The sequence below is a fragment of the Scyliorhinus canicula genome, chromosome 10, assembly GCF_902713615.1.
Source record: "Scyliorhinus canicula chromosome 10, sScyCan1.1, whole genome shotgun sequence".
Taxonomy (NCBI): Eukaryota; Metazoa; Chordata; class Chondrichthyes; order Carcharhiniformes; family Scyliorhinidae; genus Scyliorhinus; species Scyliorhinus canicula.
Genome location: NC_052155.1, coordinates 159,577,371 through 159,603,511, shown reverse-complemented (window position 1 = coordinate 159,603,511; position 26,141 = coordinate 159,577,371). Strand labels below are relative to the sequence as shown.

General features: G+C 44.2%; 1 protein-coding gene across 40 annotated transcripts in view; it reads left to right on the top strand.

The window, feature by feature from the left end:
- Window positions 1–26,141, top strand: part of rims2a (regulating synaptic membrane exocytosis 2a) — a 1,202,647-nt gene that overhangs the window by 443,960 nt on the left and 732,546 nt on the right. For all 40 annotated transcript variants that reach the window (XM_038810037.1, XM_038809989.1, XM_038810036.1 and 37 more), the window contains one exon: window positions 12,979–13,307. In XM_038810037.1, coding sequence (XP_038665965.1) covers window positions 12,979–13,307 — 329 coding nt within the window. The remainder of the gene's footprint in view (window positions 1–12,978; window positions 13,308–26,141) is intronic.

Below are 26,141 nucleotides of genomic sequence, written 5' to 3'. Positions count from 1 at the left end.
TATACACCAGTTAGTAAGTTTGAAACCAATACACATTTATTTACACACACAGTCAATTATTACTCATGCACAAACTCTACTCACTAAACTACAACTACTACTAAAAGCCTATACTTAGCTTCGAGTGCTCACTCAGTCGGAGGAACAATGGCCGTTGTCCGTTTCTGATACTGCTGGCTTCGAACTGGTATAGAATAGTAGCTAGGAGCGTCTATCTCATAGCGTTGACCTTAGACTTACTTGGCTGGTGCTTGGCGGGCCTCTCGTCGCTGAGAGCCAAATGCCAAGGTGAAGATGGAGAAAATAAGAGAGCAAACTGACCTTGGGGACTCTGTTTTATAGCCCCCGTGGTTTTGCGCCCTTCTGGGCGGACCCTGGACTTGGTCCCAATTAATTGGACCATGTCCCAAACGTTTGTATCGATTCTCCCCAATAACGGGGTCGTTCCCCGATCGTTGGGCGGGCCCTAGGTAACCGTTGGCCTGCCTTTGTTTTAGCCTCCACTGGCGCCGGGGAGTCTATCCTGGTACCGATTGTTTCAATGTTTCTTTTTGACCCCGCAGATAGCTCATTACTATGCTAATGGCTTGTAGTTTCAGTTCTGTCTGGGCTCTGCAAGTTCCAATCCACAGGAAATCTTGCACCCTGCTTGTTTTTCTAGTGCTGTCCATTTTTCCCTGCACTCTTCGCGAGTATCCATTTTGGAATCGGGACGTGGCCACCCCAGGTAGCTACAGTATCCCAGGCTTTATTAATAGGTCATAGAGTATAAGAGCAAGCAGGTTGTGCTGAACTTGTACAAGACACTAGATAGATCTGCGAGTGTGCAGAAGAGATTTACAAGAATGCTTCCAGGAATGATTAGCTTCTGTTATGGGGGTAGATTGGAGAGGTTTGAACTGTTCTCCTTGAAGAGAAGAAGGCTGAGAGGGGATTTGATAAAGGTGTTCAAAATCATGAAGGGCTGGACAGAGTAGATAGAGAGAAATTGTTCCCGTTCATAAAAGGATCAAGAAAGGGAGGGCACAGATGTAAAGTGATTTGCAAAAGAAAAGGGTTTGGTGTGAGATTGAATAAAGTTCTCAAGTGTCTAATGGTGGCTTTATTATTTCAGAAGAAACCTCATTGCTAACACATTCACTACATGTAACTTTCTTTAATGCCTTCTAAAAACAAACCATGGAATTTATTGTGCTACAAAGATTTTCTAACCACTTGGAGCTGTCAATCAAACTGAGCTGACCGGCACCCAACTGTGCGAATGAAAGATTGTGAAATACATCATGTACCACTAAACCTGTATTAATAACCCAAAGGTTTTAGTCAATAGATAGTGAAACTACAAACACTGATATTATTTCATACTGTGGACTCCTTTGTTTTAATTTAAAGAGCAGGAGTGTTAAAGTCCTTTACAGCTTGACAACGCCCATTGACAGCTCTCGTTGGTAATTCTCTTAACAGTTCTCTTGATAGCTATCTTGACCGTTCTAATGAGATCGATGCCCCTATGCCCATGCATCTTCATAACCTGGATGCCAGTTTAGTGCCAACGCATGTGAACCCATAACTCCAATAACTACCCTTTACCCAATTAGTTTATGCACAGTCATGTCTACGTTTAACAATCCCAAAGGGCACCATTCCACTCCCAAAGGACAACTTACCTTTCCCAAAGGTTGGCTGACATCTCAAAAGCAGTCCAAGGACCACATTGAACCCTACATCTCAAAAGGGATATCCTACCTCTCCAAAGAGCTCCGGCAGCTTTAGACCTTCTGCTACCAATCCTAAAGTGTGTGTGTGTGTCGTGTATTATATCTAACACTCACCAAATTCAGACCTGACTGAGGTAGTTGCACTTTTACATCTACAGCTACCTCCATGAAGCATGGATGTTTACATTAGAACCCCCCCTCTGCTGAAATGGTGGGGCCTGGGTTCTGGGGTAGGACCTCTGAATCTGGCCCTTCACAGCCATTTTCACTAACACGGAGAACCTCTCTATCTGCATGAAACTTCAGGCTTTAAATGAAATGAAAAAATGAAGGCTTTAGAGCTTTATTGGCCTTGATCTCAGCATGGATCCTGAGGTCAATACATGGTGGGATACTGGATGAGTTGGAATGGAGGGTTTAAGGGTAAAGGGCAGCGATTTGGGGTATGGGTTTACATGTGTTGGCACTAAACATGGATATGAAGATGTGTGGGTGTAGGAGCATAGATTGGCATGAAGGTATGAGGGTCCAGGGTAGGTGAGTGGGGGGCATGAGGCAGCATGGGCAAGATATGCGGAGTGTGTGGGGCTGTGAAGGGTTGAGGCTGGATGGCTGTGTTTTCTAAAACTTTTATTATTTTTTTAACATCTGGGCCAAAGTTCCAGGTTACCGAGGTGGGTCTTCTACACATCCCACCTCCACACCTGTTTCTGGGGATGGGGTGGGAGGACAATTGTCATTTATAATTCCTGATTTAAATCACTTCCCATAGATTAGCTTTCAAACAGGAGTCGTATCGGCCAGGTCAAACACAAATACATCATAGACATGAAACAGAGTAATGCTCTCCACTCCAGACTAAATGTGAGTAACAACAAAGGAGATGCGTTGGTCGATATATGATCCGCCCCATCTAGCACACATTAGGCTTCAGATTTGCTGCACCATGATGCGTCAGCAGTTACAGTTCTGTGAGGCAGAATATGTGCTACTCTTGCACATTATTGGTAAATTTCTTTTTCATGAATCTACAAGCTTGCAAAACTGTTTAAAAAAAAAACCCAACAAATTATAATTGTCAGTGAATAAAGCAACAATATAAGCAGACCCTGAATAAATCAAATCTTTTCTAAATTATTTTCACTTTTTTTGATCTATTTCTTTTTAGGGTCAATAAGAACGTACATAACATAATAAAAATATCTGGGTCATGGAGGTAAATTACCGTTGGGATTTTCCTTATCTTTCTCTGTCTTGGAAAAGTGGCTTATAGATAATAAATATTTATTTTGGGGTTTCTGTAGCCTTTTGAAGCCATGAAGGGTGAGCTCCTGTGAAAATTTACTTTTGCATAACTTCACAACAGCATGCAGAATGTTGCCAGTCTTTCCCTTTGAGAGATGACTGGGGGTGATTTAACATGAGGGTCACCACACCTCAGGCGAGTGGCGAGGTGGTGAAGGCAGGGCCTTTGTGAATAACCTCAGCCAATATGGGAGTTGAATCCACGTTGTTGCCGTCGCGCCACATCACGATCCAGCTGCCTAGCCAACTGAATTAACCAATTTATTAATATGTTTACTCCGAAGCCTGAATCTGTCTGAAAGGTCTGAAATTGTATTCTTTGCAAAACTGTCGGCTGGAAGAGGTTACCAGTCACAGCCTCACCTTTAATTCTAAGATGCCACAATTGAGCATGTGGCATGGATTATCTCTCATGGGCATCAGTATGATTCTCTCAATGCATTGGACGTGTCTCTCATCTTAAGATGTAAGATTGGGGGTAATGTTTAACCAGTTCCCCCATTCTAAGGGAAACAGCCAGGGAGGATAATCTGTGCAATGAACCAACATTCCCACTCACTTATTTTTAAAAAACTTAGAATTTTGCCCCTCCTGTATTGCCAAATCTCTGGAAATGAACGTGTTGGAATCCTAAAAACCAGACCCAAGATGCTCGCTCCTAATTTGCCAAATCCCCAAATTAGCCCTGTCCAACCAAACCGAGATCCTTCCCATTCTCTCCTTTCTTACACAACATCAATTTCACATGACACCGCCACAAGGTAAACGTTGCTGCTGAAATGCAAAGTGAGGTGCCAATCTAGTGCAGCTACAACAAAGGCTTACATGCAGATTAAACAGCAGAAGCAACCTCATGGCGCCAAGGACCCAGGTTCAATCCTGGCCCCACGTCACTGTCCATATGGAGTTGGCACATTCTCCCCGTGTCTGCATGGGTCTCACCCCCACAACCCAAATATGTGCAGGTTAGGTGGATTGGTCACGCTAAATTGCCCCTTTAAAAAAAAAGCATTTAAAAAAAACAACGGAAGCAGCATGTAATAAAGAGAACCAAGTTAGCTCACAACCAATCAAAGCACTTCAGTCCTGCCACATCCAGTCTTGAATGGCAATGGACTTGAGCAACTAACAGGAGAAGGAGGCTCCACATATATCCCCACCCTTCATAATGGGGCAGCCCAGTGCAATAGAGAAGGCTGAAGCATTTGCAACCACTTGCAGGCAGGGGTTCCGGGTTGATAACTTGCATAACAATAACCTACTCTCTAATGCTTGATTTTGGGTCTTCCAGCACCATTTGGCTCATTACATCTTTGGTATAATTGTGGACGATAGAGCTGAACACAAGAAGGGTGGTGAAAATGGCTGCCCTTGATACCAAGACAACATTTGACCAAATGTGGCATTATGTAACCTCAGCACAATTGAAGTCATTGGGAATCGGAGGAAACTTTCCACTGGTTGGAGTCATTGCTAGCACAAAGGAATATGGGGCGGGATTCTCCGACCCCCCCCCCCCCCCCGGATCGGAGAATCGCCCGGGGCCGGCATCACCATTTTGTCTTACCTTTAATACGAGCGGTGAGACTGCTTGGTCTTAATTTACTTGTTTGCTGCTGACAAAATGGAGGATTCGCAATCACGCCCAATGCACCTGACCCAAAGCGTCAGCATGTGGCGCACGTGACCTGCTCTCTGCTTCACTTCAGGCAGGAAGATAACAATGAATTTTAAAAAAAATCTTCTCCTGCGTCAGGGAGCTGACGTCAGGAGGAAGCTGTGCTTCTCGTGTGGTTCTGCACATACGCACTGATGAGCGGCCATGCAGGGGCAGTGCATCCGCATTTTTCTTATATGGTCGCGGCCGTCATTTTCATAACTGCTCGCAGCCGGCATTATTAAAAGCTCGCGGCTGTGGCATGCGAATGTGCGTGATCGGGAATGCCGCGACGGACGGCTCCGCTACCCTCTCGACACCAACCTGTGGGTTGCGACCCCCAGTTTGAAAATGCCTGGTTTAGACTAGCTTAGGGAGAGAGAGCTAAATGTACTGGCACAGCTCAGGATTGGCCTGTGTTGATGGTTAGGGGCATTTCTCTACTGTGAAAGAAATTATGTGTTTTTGCTTTCACTCTTTATTGAATGTTCATGTTAATGTCCAGTCTTGTACTCAACATTCTGTGTGACTTGGCCGAGCTTGCAGGCACAGCTCAGCTCTTCTGTACACTGTAAAATACATTGTCTGAGATCACTGCTGGCAGTGATACTGTAGCTGAACTCCAAGCATGTTAGGACTCGACCAGCCAACATCCTAAAATGGACCTACATGTGGCCAGTACTGACACTGTCCTTTAGGCCCCTCATTTTCTCACATTGACTGACAAGTTGGTCCCACATAATCTGGAAGCCAAACCCGTCTCTCTTTCACTCTTCCATGTCCCCGACCCCACTTCAAACCCAACTCCCCCCCCCCCCCACCCACTCCCCCCCCCCCCCCCCACCCACTCCCCCCACCACTGACTCACCCATGCCAGTCTTGAGCCTCTATGCAAGCTGCCATTCTCTTGTCCTCCTCCCGTGTGCTACAGAATTCAACAAGGAAAATCTCCGATCTCACGCACAAAGCCAACTGGTGCATGTCAGGTTTAAGTGAACACAAAATGGGTGCCACGAGGTTCTTGTGCGCTGGTAATTATAGCTTGTAGGTAGCAAGTAATTAAACATAAGAAATAATGCCATGAAACTATTTTAGAAATGGGAACCTACCACAGGTTGGTGTGAGGTCTGATATGCTACCAACAGGCCTCTCTGCAGCTCCACCTGATGTCTGGAGATTGAAATGTCAGCACTCGCCTAATTCAGTCATCTGCACACCACATTTCCTGCTCTTGGCTTGTTATCAGAGGTGGGCTTGTTACCAGAGGAGGACTTGTGCCTTTGTGGGCACCACACTCTCTCTCTTTGAGTGTGCCCCCCAGGTACTTCCTGTTCCCCCTCAAATGATGTCAGACCCACCCCCAATGACATCAATGCCCTCCTGACCCTGCCCAGTCTCAATCACATATTCAAGCCACAGAAATACAGAAGAACACACAAATCACTGATTAACTGCTTTAGTGCTTTTTAAACTTCTGAAACAAGGCTGTAATTGATTCATTGAAATCCACAATGCAAGTTCCAAAATTCCAAAAAATCGACAAATCACTGCTTAACTGCTTTAGCGCCTTTTAACTGATAAAAACAAGCCTGTAATTGATTAATTGAAATCCAAGCCCACCTGTTGTCAGAATGACGGTAAAGATGCTTAATATTGTCTTGAGGTGAGTAGACATGGATCTGGCTGCTGAGCAATGGGATGGAGAAAAATAGCTGATGGTATGACTGCAGCATAGCACAGGCCAGTGCAGGACAGAATGAACCACAAAAAGTCCAGTGCAGGAGCAAATATTCCCAAGAAATCGAGTGTCCAGTCCAAGTATGACATCAGTGGCTTTGCTGGTGACTGTCTGTCCTGAAGGCCAGTATTGAAAGTGATGGGATGGTGGGTACTCACCAGTTTAACTGTCTGCATGTGACCACCAGCCATTATATCAGACCAGCATCATTCTCTGTTGAAGAACGGAATTTAGACTGGAGAACATGGTAAAGGGACAGATTATTTTAGATTTTCTTGCTTCATCAGTTGTTTGCAATCCATGTCATTTAGATGGTTTTCTTCTGTACTTTGTCTTCACAAAATCATGAATAACATCATATGCATTTTCAGATAATATAGCATTTTCAGTCGTCAGTATTGCTGAACTTGTCAAATGTTACGGGCTCATCATATTTCATAGATAATCTATCATTCTTTTCAATGCAGAGAAAAAATGTTCACCGGAAGCATTTGTGAGAGGTGTAGTTAAATATATTTTCAGAATGGTTTCCATATTTGTAAACCATCTTGTGCAAGTCTGTGCAAATAAGCTGGTGATCTCAAAGCACAGAACTTATCATTATTAATGAAATGAATGATTGTTGCACTTCATCTTCAAAACGATTTGTGTCCTGCCCTCCCGGTAGAATTTAATTAATTTATTATTGCAGTGGTTCTTTGCATTCTTATCCAAACTTTTGTTGAAAAGGATGCAGAATAATTCAATAATTTTCTTCAGAGATTCACTTCTACTCTGCAATTGCACCATTATTTTGTCATAAATAATATTGACAGTCTCAACGATGATGTTCTCTTACCCTTTTAAAGTGATTTCTTTGTCTCTTGTTTCACCAAAAATAACTTCCTGTGTCTTGTACACCTCTGGTCATCAGAGAGACCTGTATTCTTTGTTAATGTTAGCGCCTGTGCTTCCACTGAGGTATCGTCATTTTGAACTTCCGTGACAAAACTTCGAACTGAGGCTAATAGTTGTGAAACATCCAATAACGTTCAAAGCTTTGCAACGATTTGCTGATGGCATTAATTCTTTGAAGTAAATGGTTCCATAAAATCGTAAAAACTGCAATATTATATTTTTCAAACTTCTCTGCTGAAGATTTTGCTTCAGCTTTCACATGTGGTTCCTCTGAATTTCTTTATATCGACAAAGTTCAAAGACAAAGCCAAAAAAGCATCTAAACGAGCAGACCACCCGGTGTCATAAATTCTTTTGACTGTCAAATGTTTTCCATGTGCCTGCACCCAGCGTGATTGCAGCATATTCCACCGATGCGCGGAAACCCAAAGTCAAAATATGCCTCACATGATTCAGCTGCTGCATTGCAGATTAAATTCAGCGAGTAACTGGAACATACGATGAATAATGGTCAGGGGCTTGCATTGTTTAGTCTTGCTTGTAGACCTGAATCCTTTCCTGCCATATTTGCAGCATTATTGAAGCTCTGCCCATGACAATTTTTGATGTCCAAAGCTGAATTTGCAATGATCTGCCAAAAACGTGCCAGTATTACAATATCATGGGCTAGGGTTTGGTCAGTTCCACAATTCCAGCTCCACTTGACCCGGAGCCGAAACACAATTGAATTACCAATAATTCTTCAAAAAATATCTGAAGTCTTTGGAATTTCCATAATTACAGTCGCCAGGTTGTAAATTTAAACACAATCTTTTTTTAATCAATAACAAGAACTATAGTGAAATATGCAGCAAATACAAGTGTTTAACCCAGGCCTTTCTGTTGCTTGCCATGTCAACTCACCGTCCTGTTCTCATGACCACATATCCGTCCTTGGCCTGTTGCAATGTTCCAGTGATGCCCAGTGCAAACTGGAGGAACAGCACCTCATCTTCGGACTAGGCACGTTAAAGCCTTCTGGACGTAACATTGAGTTCAACAACCTCAGGCTGTGAACTCTCTCCTCCACCTTCACCCCATTTTTATTTCTATCAATTTATTTTCAATTCTTCCATCAATCTGTTTTTCCCCCACCCCACCCCACTTGGGCCATTTGTTCCCTGTTCCTAGTTGCCCTTTGACGCACTGCTTACCTTTGTTCTGCCATTAATGAAATGAAATGAAATGAAAATTGCTTATTGTCATGGGTAGGCTTCAAATGAAGTTACTGTGAAAAGCCCCTAGTCGCCACATTCCGGCACCTGTTCGGGGAGGCTGTTACGGGAACACAGTCTACTCTCTTTATGTGCCACTATTAGCACACTTCTGAGCGTGAATCACCCCCACATACATTCCTTTTGTCTTTATGTCCACAATAGCTTTGTCAATCTCCACCAATCGCTGGCCCTCTGTTCAACCCCACTGCTCCAGCCCCACCCCCACAACTATATAAATCTGACCCTACTTCCAGATCTCTCTAGCTTTGACAAAGAGCCATCCAGAATTGGCTCCCTTCTCACTCCGCAGATGCTGCTTGACCTGTTGGGTTTATCCAGTATTTTTTGTTTTTGTTTCAGATTCCAGCATTTGCAGTAGTTTGCTTTTATCTTACTGTTTAACTATTATCTAGTTCCTACTCCCCCACTTTAACTTTTCCCCACCTTCTACACACACACAAGACAGACTAATACAGAGGGGAGGAGGGGGGTGAAAACCATAAGGAACAAGATGGCTGTCTCTCGCACACTATACTTCAAACCAGGCTTTCAGGTTGAGATTTCTGTATTCCAGTCTGTTATGGTTTTTACTGTAGACTCATTCACCTCTTTACAGTTTCAGAAATACAGCAACTCCCAGCCTTTCTGGCGAGCAGGGGAGAGAGAGAGAGGAGAGAAAAAGCCCTTTCCTCTATGTGTCCAGGATTCAAACTGAGCTCCTTGGACCTCTGAAAATCATACCACTCAAGTAGGACCCAATCACCACCTGCTAATGGGCTAATTCATTCGCCACCAGCCAATCAATAAAACTGAGTACCACCCCATCTCTCGGATGCCAAAAGTCTAGGTCTTGCTGTCCAAAGCTACCAGCACCATATACTATGTTGCAACTTCGTGAATTCCTCTTTATCTTTGCTGCTTGACTTAAAGATACATGTCCATTAAGCAGCCATGGACCAAAATGACAAAAACTAAAATAAAGAAAGAGAAAAAAGGGGAATCAGCAGGAAGGACCGTTACACAGGCTCTAAGATATGTGGGATTGTAACTGGACAAAACAGAGAAATCGCTCTACAAATTCACCATCACTGGTCATGTATCTTAAAATTAATGTTAATTGGTCTACATGACTCATATCTGGTGTTGAGTCAACTATTATGGAATAGTATTTGGCATCTTTTACTTCTTTAGTGAATTGGTTTCTGAGCTGCTCCACTATAGTGATTAAGTCATCGTAGGTTCTGCGCATTAAAAAGTAGATCTTCTCTGAGCCACAATATTGATAACTTTTCAAACGCTCTTTAAGAGACTCATCAAATTCACTGAGATTTTCAAGGCAGGCTAAAAAACTACCTCTTCGACTTGACACAGATCACTCGTCATGTCCCTTAAAGGAATTCCCAAAGAAGGCAGCAATTTGACTGTGACAGCGACACGTCTCAGCACTTTGTCCAGTAAGAACACTCCTTTACAAACTGAGCCAATCACGCAGCATCAATCTTCCAAATAACTTACTTCTTTGACCAATGCACAAAGAGCCTTAATATGACTTTTGGAAATGTCATGATCAGCAATATCTCTTCCAACGTTTCTCCAGTTAGAGTCCCCATCAACAAATGATTGTTTCTCTTTACTATGGTCAGGGATTAATTTGCAAACATAGCAGCACATTGCCTCGAGGTTTCCGAAAAAAATCAACCAATTTCTCCTTTCCGTCATGCCATTTCTCTTCACCCTCAGAAAATGGGACATCTAAACTGCCTTTGGCCTTGAACCTCAAACCCTTTTCTCAAATTTTCCATGTTACCTATGTTCTCTAATCTATTTTTTTTTCAACAAAATATTCAATCAAACCCAGTGGAACAGATTTTGGCCATAAGGCAATGTCTTCCGGGTAGGTATCGTCCCTCACTTCAGCAGCTGTAGAATGAGCCTGAGCAGTATCTTGTAGTTCCATTCCCATCATGCATTTCAGGAGATGTGTTGTCTCTGGAAATTGACAGGTCAAAGTCAGCGGGCAAGTCACCAACCCTTGTAGTGGATGTTGTTGTTGAGGATGAATGTGTAGTTTGGGCACTGCTCAATATTTCAAACCTTTTGAAGTAACGTGTCAAAATGTCTTTTTTCTTAGCTTTGTCCTCTTATCTCACCTTCAACTTCCTGTGTTTTAAATGCCAGATTCATGGTGACTCCTTATATTCACTGATCTGTCTTGATTTCAACAAATATGAGTTTTCAGAAAGAGCAGGCTTCTTTTTCCTCCTCAGCCCTGGCCTGAGGGTCGAGTCACCTCTGCAGCTGCTCCCCTCGATGACCTAAGCTTGCAGATGCCTTGGTACCTCACAGTCTACCTGGCTGCTGCTAGCTGTCTGGCCTGACCTCTGCTCTTTGCTCTTGCCCTCGCCATGTCCAGTTGCCCAGCCTTCTTCACTCTCAGCCTTGGCCACTGGTTTAGTTGCCATGCTGCTCCCTGTAAACCATGCCGTGCCTGCCTAGCCCTCGCAGCTCCAGACTGCTCACCTCCTGCCCAGGTGGTTTGGCCTCATACCTTGACGACCGCTTGGCTGGCTGCCTGGCTGCTGCTGACTTTATCTGGCCTACCCTGGCCTGGCCTCTGATCTTTATTTCTTTCCTTGGTTGGTTGCCCTCCCGCCTTTCTCAGCCCTGGCCAGGAGGTCGAGAGTCATCTTGCTGCCACCCTCGATGGTCGTTGGCCAGCACCACCACTTCGGTCCTCGCTGATAAGGCCTTGCAGGCTCGCACCCTGTTGTAAGGTCAGAGCTCTCACTTTTGCTGCCTTTCGACTGCCAGGCCCCAATGTCGGAAACCTGGCTTCTGCCTCATTAAAGAAAGGTTCAGAAACTTCACGCCAGACAATCAGGAGATCCATCTGAACTACTCTCAAGTCTCTACCACCTCCCAATGTCTGGGACAGAGTTTTCCCACTCTAAGAGTCTCCACCAATCAGAGCCCGATGTTCTGCATTGCCACTGATAGGCTCAAGAAATTAGAATGAGCCCATCAGTAAATTCAGAACGACCAGGCTCTGATTGGTGCACTCTCAGCCCTCTCTCAGCATGGGCCCCCCCACCATTGACCAAGGCCCATGATGCAGTGCTTTGTGTTTCATTGCAAGTCCGCCTCTGCTTGTTACCAAGTAAATGGGGCGGAATTCCCCGTTCCCGAGGCTAAGTGCCGGCACCAATGGAGCATCCACGGGTGATTCACGACGGGAAAATCGGCGCGAACCTCTCACCAATTCTGATACCAGCGCCGCATGGAACACCCACGGATTGCGCAGAAAATGGCCGGACAATCGCCGGGTCCCGGGCCGCGCATGCGCAGCACTGACCAGCTTCACAGGTGGCGCCGGAAAACATGGCGCCGGCTGTACTAGAGCCCTAATCCACCCACCCCAACCCCACAGCCCAACCCCTAGCCACCCCCACCACTCCACCAACTCCTAGCAGAAGCAACCCCCCACCCCCCCGGCCAGTGGCATGGATCCCAGGTGGGCGTGGCGGTGCTGGACACTTTCTGCAGCCTGCATGCCAAGTACCCGACCACTCGGACCACACGTGGCCAGGACCGTCGGGAACTCGGCCCATTGCGGGTGGGCTGGCTGATGACGTGCCCAACAGCCTTGCGACTGCGCGTGGCACGCATCCCGATGATGCCGATGTGGAGGGGGCGGAGTATCGCGAACAGGCACCTGCCCCGAATCAGGCATCTGGAGCCATCTGTGCCCAATTGCCGATTTTGGCATTGGGCTACGGAGAATCCCGCCATGGTCTTTTCTTGCACTTCACATTGGCTCAGAGTGAAACATTAATGGTGAAAAAAAAAAGAGTATGAACAGGTCTTTCTGACCCTCAAGGTAGTCTAGGTACGATTTGTTGACTATATTTTTGACAGATAGGAGGCATTGTAGTTGGCTTGGAAACTGGATGGCATACATTAGATTTACATGGAGAGCACTTGGGGGCACAAATCCCAGCTGACATCTCAACTTGTCAATTTAGAATGGGTGAGTTTCCCAGGGTTTGACTGCGTTACTCTCTATCGGCCAGTCAGAATGGAAAAGCATGGATGGTGCTCTCCAATTTTCTAGACTATTCTAGACCAGTCCCACTAACTGAGGGAGGAGCTATGAAAATGGGAGCACAGTAAAGGGAGTAGGAAGGAAAGAAAATGATCGTGTTGCTGCAGTTTAAATCTAAAAGAAAATGTAATTTTTGGGTTATCCACATTGCTTTCTTTTGACACCAGGTTTAATTTAAAAAATTTGTAACATTTGCAAAATGTTTAAGTATTGGGACTGTATTTCTTTAATCAAAAGATATAAAATCTCATTCTAAAAGTGACTTTAATTACTGCACTAAGAATAACCTACTTTTCTTGTCCCAGGTGATGTGGGTATGTAACTTGTGCCGAAAACAACAGGAAATCCTCACTAAATCAGGGGCCTGGTTCTACAGCCCGAACACACCGCAGGAGGCTGACCCAACTGAGGCCACAGTGGGAGTGCCCCACGGAAACGAAGAAGCGCCACAGGAAAAGAAAGCAAAACTCCAGGAGCATTCCCAATTCCAGGGTCCTTTACCCTCAGGGGACATTTCTACACCAGCGTCAGACAAAAACCGACCTCAAGGGCTCACGCGACAAGATTCAATCAAAAATGGTTCAGAGGTGAAGCAGCATTCAATGCAGACTGCCAGTGAATTAACCACAGAGAGGTATGAGATTTACATTAAAATTAAGAGTAACGTACATCTATGAGATGTTCTAGAGAATATTTTCTATTGTTTCCCACTGGTAATTTGCAGCAGCAGGTAAAATGTAGCATTTTTCCACCAGTCTCGCCACAAGAGATCATTTAAATTATGTTAAAGTGGCAGGTTATTTTGTATTCAAAGAGGTTATTTTCTATCTGTAGGTTGTGCTGTGTTGCCAAAGGATGAACCAAAGCAAATTGTGTATAGGCCTTTTCGTTAATTTTACCCCTTATCATTACAATGGAATTTTTTTTCACAGTGAGCTCTTGTACGAATTCAGCCAATAATGTACTTGGAGATATCCTTGTCACATTTTTTTTGTGTAATACCACGAGAGGAAAATCAGGATTCACGAACATGCCACTCGGTGCGGTAAAAAAATTCCTCTCTGAAAAGACCCTGATGATGTGTTTTGAATGTCACGGCTGGTGCAGGTTAGAAGCTTAAGTAAGTGTGAGTAATAATCATTTACACCAACATAGAAGAGAATCCAGCTGTACACTGTAAATGGGTGATGCGGTGAGAAATCTTATCAACCGAAATATATTGCACCAGTATGATGAATGCAATTATATATCTGCACCATTTTTTAAAAAAAATCTTCGCTAGAAATCTAATTTCAGTGCCGTTCCCCAGAGAAAGAGTAAATGGTCACTGCCGGTTTAGTACATTTTTGTTTCATTTCTGAAAGTAAGATAAACAATCAACTGGAGGCAGCACAAGGAAAATGTATGAAATTGGGTATTTTGACCTGTTTCCCTTTTACCTGAATGTGTTACTTTTATGAAAAAATTAAGGCATCATTTACAAGTCAGTATATGAAGTACTGGAGACTTGGCTCTCAAAGGTGTGACGTGATGAATGGCACCTTGCACATCTTTTACTTGGCCTTGCTTGCCTTATTTGAGTCTGGATTATCTATCTGTTCTTGGTCGCGTGAATAAAGCACTATGAAAAGAAAGGACCAAATCCGGTTGTTGTGGGCAATCCGTATCTCTTGCGGACAGTTCATTGATCGTGATTGTGGAGAAGTTTGTGAGGTGGTATGATGAGGCACATGGAAGAAATGTGATCTGAATCACTTCCACTTGCCCTGAGAGCTGTAAATCCATACAATTCCTTCAGTGCAAAAGCAGGCCATTTAGCTCATCAGGTCTGCACCGACCATCTGAAAGAGCACCTGGGCCCAATCACCCACCTTATCCCCGTGACCCCACCTAACCTGCACATCTTTGGACACTAAAGGGAAATTTTAGCATGATAAATCCACCTAACCTGCACATCTTTGGACTGTGGGAGGAAACCGGAGCACCTGAAGGGAACCCACGCAAACACGGGGAGAAAGTGAAAAATCCACACAGTCACCCAAGGCTAGAAATGAATCTGGATCCCTGGCACTGTGAAGCAGCAGCACTACCCACTGAACCACCGTGCCATCTGAAGAAGGCCCCTTGAATATATGCATCCTGGACTCTGCAACTTTCCATTAGAACACAGAGAGTGGAGAATAGTAATCTTAGTTTTTCAAAGAAAGGAAATTGCATTTTTATATTGCCTTTCCCAGCTACCAGATGTCCTGAAGCACTTTACAGCCAATGACGCACTTTTGAAGTGCAGTAACTGTTGTAATGCAGGGAACACAGCAGTTAATTTGCACACCTCAAACTCCCAGAAACGGCAGTGACAAGATGATCTGTTTGGGCAATTTTTTTATTGATGGATAACTATTAGCCAAGGCGCTAGGGATGACTCCTCTGCTCTTCTTCCAGACTGCCGTGGAATTTTTTACTGCATGAGTAGGGTCTGCTTTGAAAGATACCTCTGACAGTGCAGTGGTCTCTCGGTACTTGCACTTAGGTGTCAGGCTAGGTGTTTGTGCTGTAGTCCTGGAGTGAAACTTGAATCCATGACCTTCTAATTCAAGAGGTGAAAGGGCTACCAAATGTGCCACAGCTGCCACACACTAAAAGGGGCACCTTTATTATTTTTCTCAGTTCTGTGGAACATTGAAATGAGATGCTAATGCATGAAACGTGTCAGAATTTCAGTTGTACATGACCTGATTGCAATCAAAATGGTGTTTCCTTATTCGGCCTACTTAAGAATGGCCGTCGCACTATCAATGCACTGTGTGTGCCAATTTGAGCATTTCGGTGTGATGAGGTGTTATGCAAATACAAGCCTTTTGTTGTTCTTCTCCGACGATCAAGCAGCAGCACTTCTAACAACCGGACAAAATAATTGCAATAATAATTGTTACTGTAAGATAATTGTTCATTATAATTCCCTTTTATGTTGACTTGTGTTCTAATGAAAGCTTCTATTGTGCCCAGAAAATAGATGGCAATTTCAGTAGTTCTTGTTGTGAAGTAACAAAGTGTTCCTTTTTTACATGAGGCCTGTGCCAAATGAGAGTGGCGCTTGTGCCAGGTTATGGTCGACCCTGCCCGCAAACTGTTTCATTGGAGGTGTTTGATAATGCTGTTGTATTGATTCTTCACTGCTGTGAGGCTATCACCATCATAAATCCATATCTCCAGTGTTTTTAGTGCCACCGCGCTGTCAATTTTGTAGCATTCTAAAAGAAACACTTGAGACGTTGGCTGAAGAGTGTATATTTGTGGTATAGCTATGATTTCATCAACAAATACATTCATTATGGAGCGGTGCCTGAGCAGGGATGAATTATAGATGTGTGTGTGTGTGTGGCCCCAAACTGTTTGCCATGAGTGACAGAAAAGGCCAAATCCCTTATGAGACTTCAGCATATTTGAAATGTAATGCTTCACCTCTTTTTTGAATACGACTTGTAAGGAACTTTTTCTCCTTGCCTTGTTGTGAAAAATGAGCAGCGGTGGACTGACACTCAGGTGAACAGACCATCATGAATGTCGAACAATAGATGCGAGTGGAAAATTACAGAACGGTCTGAAGGAAGTGTGTGTATGTGTGTGTTTTAAACGTGATTCACAGCAAACAGAATATTAAGCACCGACATTCTTTTGTTATTTTCACTACAAAGTAATTGTTTTAAGCGTCAGTTGCTGTAAAAATGCTGCGATGGTGGGTTGACAACAGGCAGCGCCCTCTCCTATATACATGCTTATACAAATACTCACACACGTTTATTTGATTATTTTATCATATGGCATGCACAAAATGGTCTTTCTTTCTTCCCCACAACCAAAGGGTTAAAGTATTTTTCTCCTCCCTGTGTATGATTACTTTTGAGGCCCGATTCTTGGAAGCCAGATGTGCTTGAATTCCTGATGAAAGCATCTAGCCTCTGTTTGTTTAATAAGCATTCAGATATTAGAAATCTGTGACTGCTCGACACTGCAGCTGGGAATGGGGAACCCTCACTGCTGCAAAGCATTATTGCTACAGTCAGTAATGGTGTTTAAAGTGCTTTGCTTCTCTGGCTGAATTAGCGGATGGCGTCTGAACAATTAACTATTGACTGGTGTTCATCAAATCGCAGTTTTTACACAGGTCAGGGCGACTCAGGCATTTGATTGGCATTTTGGCATTTGATAGTACATGGGAGATAGACGGCTTTACTGTATATGGGGGTAAGAGACGAAAATGCAGTTTGAAGCACTGCGTCAGTTCTGCAGCTCTGTTTTAACCAGTTTAAATAGTGTTTTCTCAAACCAACATGACATTCTTCTTCAAAATGAGCTCTTTGAACAAGCTCTAAGCAGCATTGGGTGAGTAAATCACTTCTCATATAATTGCAGAAGACAGCACAGCCTGTCTGGAAATTCCCCATGCCTAAAAATTAAAACCCTTATTTGATGTGTGTAAACTGCATTGGTATAAATTGGAAAGTTGTAATATTGTTCACATAAATTGAAGAAAGACATCTTAAAAGAAGAGAGATTATACTCCACACATACTTTAGGAATTGAAAATTGTAAGTTTTAAAATCAGTATTGAGCTTATTAGGGAGTCTCCAAGAGCCTGTATTTATTTATCATTAAAATGTTTAATCTTGACTGCAGGATAATTTTTGAGTTGTACCTACTTTTTAACCTCAGAAGTAATTCAGTATCAAGGTTGGCGGGTTGAAAGAGGAAATTGTGCACAACTTTTTTTATGAAGTATTAATTTCACTGTATGCAAACTGTAATATTTTAGTATTGTGGTGCAGTAGTCCTCTTAAGGGATGGTCCTGATACATAACATTAATTCCAGTTGTTCCAGCAGAGAGTTAAGTACAGGAGCTTTTTAATAATAATTTAAATTATATTGTTATGTACCTTGTTATACACTTCTATTTTATGAATTTTGCCAGAAATGGGTCTTTGAGGGAATCAGTACTATTTTTTTTAAAAAGCACAAGTAAATAAGAAAAAAAATGACTCAAGAAAATCTGCAGTATCCACAAATTCCTCAGCAAAATTGTGCTGGGTTGCTGGTACTGTTGCTTTTAGAAAGTGCACAGGGACTTGAGCAGGTGCAGTTGATTGCTTTGGCAACAATTTTTTCCCCTCCTCCTTGCTGCAGGGCGACTTCTGGTAGCAATGAATCTCGTAAATCTTGTAATCCACTTTAATGGTCAGAATATCCAGGTAGAAACATAAGAGTATTATAGGAAGATTCTAGCTGTCTAAATGACACATATTGTAACCTCTTGAAGAAATGACTGTCAACAACTGAAGCTGAGTAAATGATTAGTGTAGTAGGCAGTGGCCCTTCTTCTGTGTGCTGTGCAGAGTGGATAGTGTGTGGATGTTCAGGGTTTTCTGCACGATTAGCAGGCTACCTACTATTGAGGAAACCGAGACTTCTGACTGCAGGTACTTTGTAAATTTCGAATTAGTCACTTCAAGAACTGATCACTTAACAGGTGTTGGGTTGCATACGTTGTGTAAATTCTGCCATAGTATCAGGTAAAAGACTTTACAGAGTGAACTTGCAGCCAGACATGAGAGAAACCATTGCAGATAGAAGGTAAGACTGTTCCACTTTGATAGTTTCTGTAAATGATTTGTTGGTTGGCCTTGTGAAATAAAGCTGCGGAATTTGACTTATTTTATAATCTTTTGAATGTTTCATAAAATTATAAAAATTCAGTTGCATCAACTTGTTTATGCTGCTCATGAGCATCCTGTGGAAAGCAAATTACAATGAAGAATATATTTAACTGGAAAGTTGCTGGTTTATACACTTTGATCAGAAAATCAGACACAGGTTTCAGCATGTTAAAGAATATTATGTAGAGAGATTGGATGTTAGCTATATAAAGTCATTCTTTTCACATTTTCTATTGGAAACAATTTTAATTTTGACGTTTTTTGTGTGAAAAAAAATATTCTGGTTGACTTAGTAATGAAACTAGAAGACTGCTTAATGTGAAAGAGTGAAAAAATAACTTGATGAAGAATACCTTCGTTTATCTGAAGGCTACAGGGTTGAAGGCTGTTTTTTTTTTCCAGTTCAGAGTTGGCGTAAGAAATTTGGGAAGAGATATGACAGTTCTGCCATATGCTTCCTACCTTATCAGTGCCTGGATAGAGACATATCTCAACTGCAGCAAATTATTAATGTAGTTGCATCTGTGACAAAGTGAGATCGAAGCCGTGAAAAGCTTTTACCTGATTAGGGAAGTGAAACTTGTCGGTAGCCAGCGATTAATACGCCAGGCGTGATGGCACTTTCATTTTTTTTCCAGAATGTAAATGGGAATCCAGAAGATTATTGTATTTTGATAAGCATTATGTTATCTCAAGTGTACATAAACAAATACTTTAAGTCAAGTGGGAATGACCGCCTTAGGCATGGGTTGTAATCCACCGACATGTCAGCCGCTGACCTCCACTGTTAGTGGTGTGATCATTGAGGGCAGGTCATGCAGCAGTTAGCTTGGAGTCTGACCTCACAATAGACCTCCATGAAACGATCAGATATTTGCCATTTGAAATTTGCATATCAATTGCAGTTGACATTTGGCCAGGTGGCACATGTTAAAAGAAAAAGCACATTGAATGTCATATGGTTTGTCATGCCTGCATGAAGTTTTGAAATCATCCTGATTTTCCTCCTCCATACCCCATTTTTGCAAGTTAAATTGTTTAATTGCTTGTATTCCACATGCAATTCCTCATTAGAGCAGGCAAATGGTTCTGCGCCAAGGTCCCTGCCAGTAATCAGCTGCTAGGCGATGCACAGTGAAGGATTTTGTTGATTCATCAAAATAATTTATTTTGCTTTATCTTGTGGGAAAGCACCTCGCCACTGCTTGATCCTTTAGGCCCATGATCAGCATGAATTTAGTTACAACCTGAGCAATTATGGGTCAGCAGACAAACGCACTGTTGGCCTCCCATGAATTTCGTTCCTCAGCTGGAATGTTTAGACAGTGTAGGCCTTGCACTCCATTGTAGCTGCTATGCCATTGTCATTTCCTGCTGAGATGCTGCAGTCCACTGACATAAATGGTGTGGAGTTTTCCAAGTAAAAAAAACTTGAGCTCCAGACAGGTCAAGAATGCATTTGCACGAGCACAAGGATTTCCAAATTGAATTTAGATTCACTTCACAGTCAATATCCAAGCATTCTGTGCAATGGTATCAGGGTATGGTTGTCTCAGTCAACACTTCATGGTCTAGCCCTATTATAGTAAGGAAATGGCACAGACTCAGAACAAAGCCTGAAAACAGCACAAAAACAACAAATGATCTTCACAACAAAGGTAGTTGAATTAGCTTGCAAAGATAAAATTTAAACATAAAGTGAACCATAATGCATAATTGCTCACTGAGGTGCAATTATATGATGGGGAAGATGCCCCAAAGCAAAATAGGTTGGTAAGGTTTGGCTAGAAATTTCTTACAAAATCTAATTTGATTGAAGATGTTTGAACTTTTTTAAGTTGCTCTTTTCAAAATGTAGACCATAATCTTGAAGGAATGTTGCAAGAAAGGGCGTAAGCCATTTTAAAGCTGCACAGTAAAGTCAATTTAGAAATTACAATGGAGGAAGTGCAGAAATATTTACATTTTGAGAATAGAATTATTCAAAGGTCCAGCTCTCAGATGTCCCCTCAGTTGCAGAGAGCTACATTCTCAGAGAGAAACAGGAGACAGATATTCTTTCATCAGCACTAAATAAGTCATCAGGGTTTGAGGACAGAGTGCAGACTTAGCACAGCTATCAGAAAAACATACACCAATCTAAACAGAATGAACCTCCTTTCAGTCTCCCAATTATCAAGAAAAGCAAATGCTACCGTTGGATTTTCAGGATTTCACCAGTCTTTTGAGATGCATAGTATTTTGTTTAATGCTCATATTCAACACTGCTCCATGTTGCTTATTTGACTGTCTTCTGTTTGTGACATGCAAGTAAATGTGCTGGGTGCATTCTTCTGAGATGCTCCTGTCAAGGACCCCAGTTGCTAATTCCGTTGGAAGTTTCCAAGGTCAGGTGATATTTCTTGATTTGCTTGCCAAGGGTAGATGCCCTTGCCATTACGGGAAGATGTAGGGTGTCCATGTCTTTCAACGGCAGAAGTTGTGGCTGTAACAGTCCCGTCCTGTAGACCTTTCTATGGGCAGCTGCTGACCAACTTTGTTTTTTGAGCATGTTTTCTTCTACCCCAGGCAGTGAGAAATGCCCGGTGTGGCCTGATGTATCATGTCCCACTAGGATGATGTTCAGCATCTCTACCTCTGGCTCTGTTCCATATATGATGATGACTTGTTTGGGCTGGATGTTGACTTCAACTCCCAAAGGCCACGCTGAATATTTAAACGCAAGACTGAAACCTGAAATATCGAATTCTTTTATGCCCGTTTTTGTGATTCTGATGGCCTCCGCTAAAAAAACTGCAGATTTTCTTCAGAATTACAAGGTATACAAAGAGCCAAATACAGCCTTCTGCTTCAAGTATTTGCATCCAATTTATGTCACTGACAACTCACTTGAAGATTGCTGTGTTGCATAAATTGTTATTTTTTTTATTTCCCCAGTACGTGTGTTACTATGAATATCTCTGAAGTAATTTAAAATTGTCATTTAGCAGTTGCATACAATACAAGAAAACTGCACAAACACACATTTTGCAAAGCCAAGATGTAAACAATAACTTGAGGTCTCATACTTTTAAATCGACAACAATGGCAATGGGACATGGCGTAGCTTTTGTCCCTTCTAATACTGAAAAATTCCAGCGATTTTTCAAATTAATTATATTTTTTTAAGGTGTAGATAACGTGATGCTCAGAATCCGACTCCTCCTGCCCTGTAAAGTGGGGAGTCCAGTGTTCGAAGCCTTTGAGACATGGTTCCTCGTCTGGCAGCACTGTCACTCCGGCAGGCACTTGAATTTAATTTAAAATTTGTTTGGCCATTTTCCAGCATGTCATTATTACAAAATGAAGAACCGTTCACTTTGATCTCACCCATGGCTGGTTCAGGAATTGCTTTCCCTGACTTGGATTGTCTCTGCATCTTTGTGACCCCTCACCCCGCTCCGCCACCCAGCCCACAATAAGCTGGACTGAGGGTTGCGTTCTTCCCCATATTGTGTTATCTCCCCTTAGGATGGTCCTGTGTTCTTCTTATCACTCAGCCCAACTAACTCAATTGTCTTGCATAGGGTAACATCGGGCGCGACCTAACGTAAACGTTTCCAAGTGTGGTAGGGAGGAGGAGTTGCTGGGTGTTTCCAGCCGTTACCGGTATTTAACGTTAATTAGGGCTGGTAATGAAACCACATGGTCTTCACGCTGGAAAAGACTTGTTCCACTAGCTGATTCGCCTGGACAGCGCTCAACAGCTCCGCTAATGAGAGGGAGCAGCACTTAAACTGATCCCGCAGAGCAACCCCAGACAGCACGCAGTCATGCCACCACGCAGACTCGACTCAAGTTTTGGTGATGCCGACCTGTCCTGACTGTTGCCTCATGTTCCTCCTCCTCCTCCTCCTCTAGCACGTCACCCTGCTGCTGTGCCAGGTTGTGGAGATCACCACAAAGCGGGCAACCCTCGGGGCGGGGGGGTGTACTGCAGTGCACCACCAGAGCGGTTGAGGCATCAGAACTACATGTTAAGCAGTCTGATACCGCTCAATAACAGCCTGGGTGGCCACATAGGTATTGTTATATCGGGTCTCTGCATCGATCACCGTCCTCTACGCTGGCATCATTAGCCAAGGCCTAAGCGGGTATCCCTTATCCCCCAAGAGCCATCTGGTCACCCTGGAGTGTCCCTCAAGTTAATGAAGGGCACTCCCAGTCGGCATGCAAAGCGACATGTGAGACACCTATTATCCACTGGACCTGGGGCATCCCAGCAATGGCAGACAGTCCTGCTGCCCAGACAACTTGGTGGGCTTGATCCAGGTCAAAGTTTATATAGCCAGTTGCCTGGACAATCAGGGCATCCCTGACTTCACGGATGTACTTGTGGGCTGTAAGTTAGGAAATGCCACACAAGTACCCACTCGGACCCTAGAATGACCCCAAAGTGTAAACGTTCAGGGCTGTGGTGACCTTGATTGCCACAGGGAACGGGTGTCATTCTCTCCGTGGTGCCAAGTCTGCAAGGACATGGTACAGATGCCGCAATGTCTCTTTGTTGAGGCGGAGCCTCCTGCTGCACATGCTGTCCGACATCTCATAGAATCCTTACAGTGCAGAAGGAGGCCATTTGGACCATTGAGTCTGCACTGGCCCTTGGAAAGAGCACCGCACCCAGGCCCACGCCTCCACCCTATCCCTATAACCCAGTAACTGGAGCACCCGGAGGAAACTCACGCAGACGCGGGGAGAAAGTGCAAACTCCACATAGACAGTCACCCGAGGCTGGAATTGAACCCGGGTCCCTGGAGCTGTGAGGTAGTAGTGCTAACCACTGTGGCAAGATGCATGTACACCATGAGCCGTTGCTGGCCTCCTACTCTGGGTCCCTCCCTTGCCTGATGGGAGGCCGGGTCCTCCGGGTGCGGGGCGGGCTTCTGCACATGAGCTGCCGCCTCGAGCCGGTGCCGACGCTGCTGCTGCCACCTTCTCCGGTGTCCGGCTGCCGGGCCTGCCAATGCGACCATGAAGGGGTCCACAATATCATCCATACTGTGATATCTGTAAAGAATTGGAGAGGGTGCGAGACCAACAATCAGTTATCGCTTCCACCCCATTACCCTCTGATCCCCTGAGCCTCTGGCACTCTTACATTCCCTGGCATCTCTCAGGGTGCCATCCAATGAGCCCCAGACCCTGGATTCCAGACCCCCGCCAGGAACGGAACTGGGGCCAGGCCCAGGTAAAACCGCCCCCACACTGATACACAAATTCACCCTCTGATTGTAGGGGTGTTCCTCGTGCTGTGGCCCAGCTCCAGAGTGTTTGGTTGTTGGCTGCAGCCCCCACAGCCTCCAGTGTTCAGGTAATGTGTCCGGGCCATGAGGTCTGATTGGGGTGCCAGGCAGTAGCACCCATTCTACCCAGGGTATCCACTTGGGAGGGTGAAGTGCTCACATCACTAACATTGCCATTTTCCTCTTAGCAATAGCCTTCAGCTATGTGGCCACAGGCCACCATGGTCAGTGGTGGTTAAAGTGACCTGCACCACATTACCGCGGATGGGGCTGTGTCCTGGGGGTGTTGAGTGGGACAGACAGGCAGTCACCCCTGGTGTGATATACACAATCCGGGGGCTGGAATGTCAGACCCACGGGCACTGAGCCCCCTGAACCCCAACCCAGGGGCGAGCACCCACCGGTGACAGCCGAGACCCCTGAGAGGGTCCGAACCCCCCTGAACACTGTGGTGGTAGGCCCAGTGCCACCGGCTGACTGCCTGTTTCCCAAGATGGCTACCCACCTCCTCCGATCCCTGCAGCAGCTATTTCACAAACTTCACATTTTTAAATAGGTGTGCTAAAGGGTGCAAGTGCAGAGGAGCCGGTTAGATCACCGGAGGCCATTAGACAGGGGGTTCATACTATCAATGGGATGGAGATTGGCCTGAATTAGTGATTATTGGTTTCTCGCCACGCTGAGGCGCGATCCTGACCTCGCCAACGGGAGCGGGCCAGTTAGACTGGAAACCAATGGATGCCTGACGCGCTTGCTAATTTCGATCTCTCCCTCGATCTGACCGACCCGCTCGGATTTATGCCTGGCATTAGATCGCACCCATCATCTTTAGCTTGTAGCAGATCAGAGAGGGGTTGGTTTAGCACAGTGGGCTAAATAGCTGGCGTGCAATGCAGCGCGGGTTCAATTCCTGTACCGGCCTCCGCGAACAGGCGCCGGAATGTGGCGACTAGAGGCTTTTCACAGTAACTTAATTGAAGCCTACTCGTGACAATAAACAATTATTATATATTCTTATTATTCGAGTGAAATGTCTGCAACATCCACCGTGATTCTGTCTTGGATGAACTCGGACATAAATCTCCATCTTCATATCCCTCTGCCATCCTGTTGAAATCATTTATGAAGGAGTGAATAGGTTCCCCGGGCAGTTGGACACTCTTATTGAGTTTAGCTCTTGCTAATACTTTATTTGTTCTCAAGTTGAAATAAATGTCAAAGGATTTTAAAACCTCCTCATATTTGGCAGATGAATCATCAATGTCTTGACATGCAATTACATCATCTGCAATTAGCCCAATGACGTAAAGATTTGTGTTTATTTGTTCTGCTTCTGATTTTTTTATTTAATAATAATCTTTATTAGTGTTGTATGTGGGCTTACATTAACACTGCAATGAAGTTACTATGAAAATCCCCCAGTCGCCACACTATGGCATCTGTTCGGGTACAGTGAGGGAGAATTCAGAATGTCCAATTCACCTAACGAGCACGTCTTTCGGGACTTGTGGGAGGAAACCAGAGCACAGAGAGAATGTGCAGACCCTGCTCAGACAGTGACCCAAGCTGGGAATCGAACCCGGGTCCCTGGCACTGTGAAGCAAGAGCGTTAACCACTGTGCTACCATGCTGCCCATTTCAACCTGAAGTAATGCTGTGTATTAAAAGTCTTTTCTTCTAAAGGCTGCATTTTTGTGAGTGGTCTGAGCCTTGTGTGAGTCCCAGTGGAGTTGGAAGTGGGTTGTGATCCACGTTGAAGATTTAAAAAATTGGGGCGATGGTGAATTTATGCTCCCATTTTTGGTGAGCGCGATCAAGAGGCGGAAAATCTCACAGGAGTCCCAAAATGCGTTTTACACTGATGGGATTTCCTGGGCAATCAGGTTGGCCAGAGCCGCACTGACTCTCGGTCTCACATCACTGTGGGCGGTACTGTCAGTACTGTACTCAGACCCACATTACTCCTTGAACTCATCACTTAAAAGTTGCGGTTGCATTCCTGAAAACCGTGACTTTAAGTGAAACAACATTAAATGAATCTTGGGTTCCCACGGGAATCAGTGTTAAAGCCGGAGTGACAGTGATTGTCTCAGCCGGGCCCCTTAGTCAGGCTCACTGCCCTGAGCTTGGGCCTTGCTTGCTCCTGACAGACTCTGGTGATGATGGTGGCAGCTCCAGCATCAGAACATTGCGATAGCTGATCCAGAATGCATTGCACAGTGGGAGGCAGAGTGCAAATTGCGTGAAAGTGAAAATTGTGACGCATGTCACAAAAAACAAGTCCTAAAGAATAAACAATGCTAAAACAAAACAAGTGGGGTGACTTAAAGCGAACAACATAGGAATAAAGGAACAAGGAGCAAGCGTAGACCACTCAGTGCCTCGTGCGTACTCCACCAATTTAAATGGTAATCGCCGACCTGAATGTCAAATCTGCATCCCGCCTACCCCAATAACCCCCTTGCTTACCA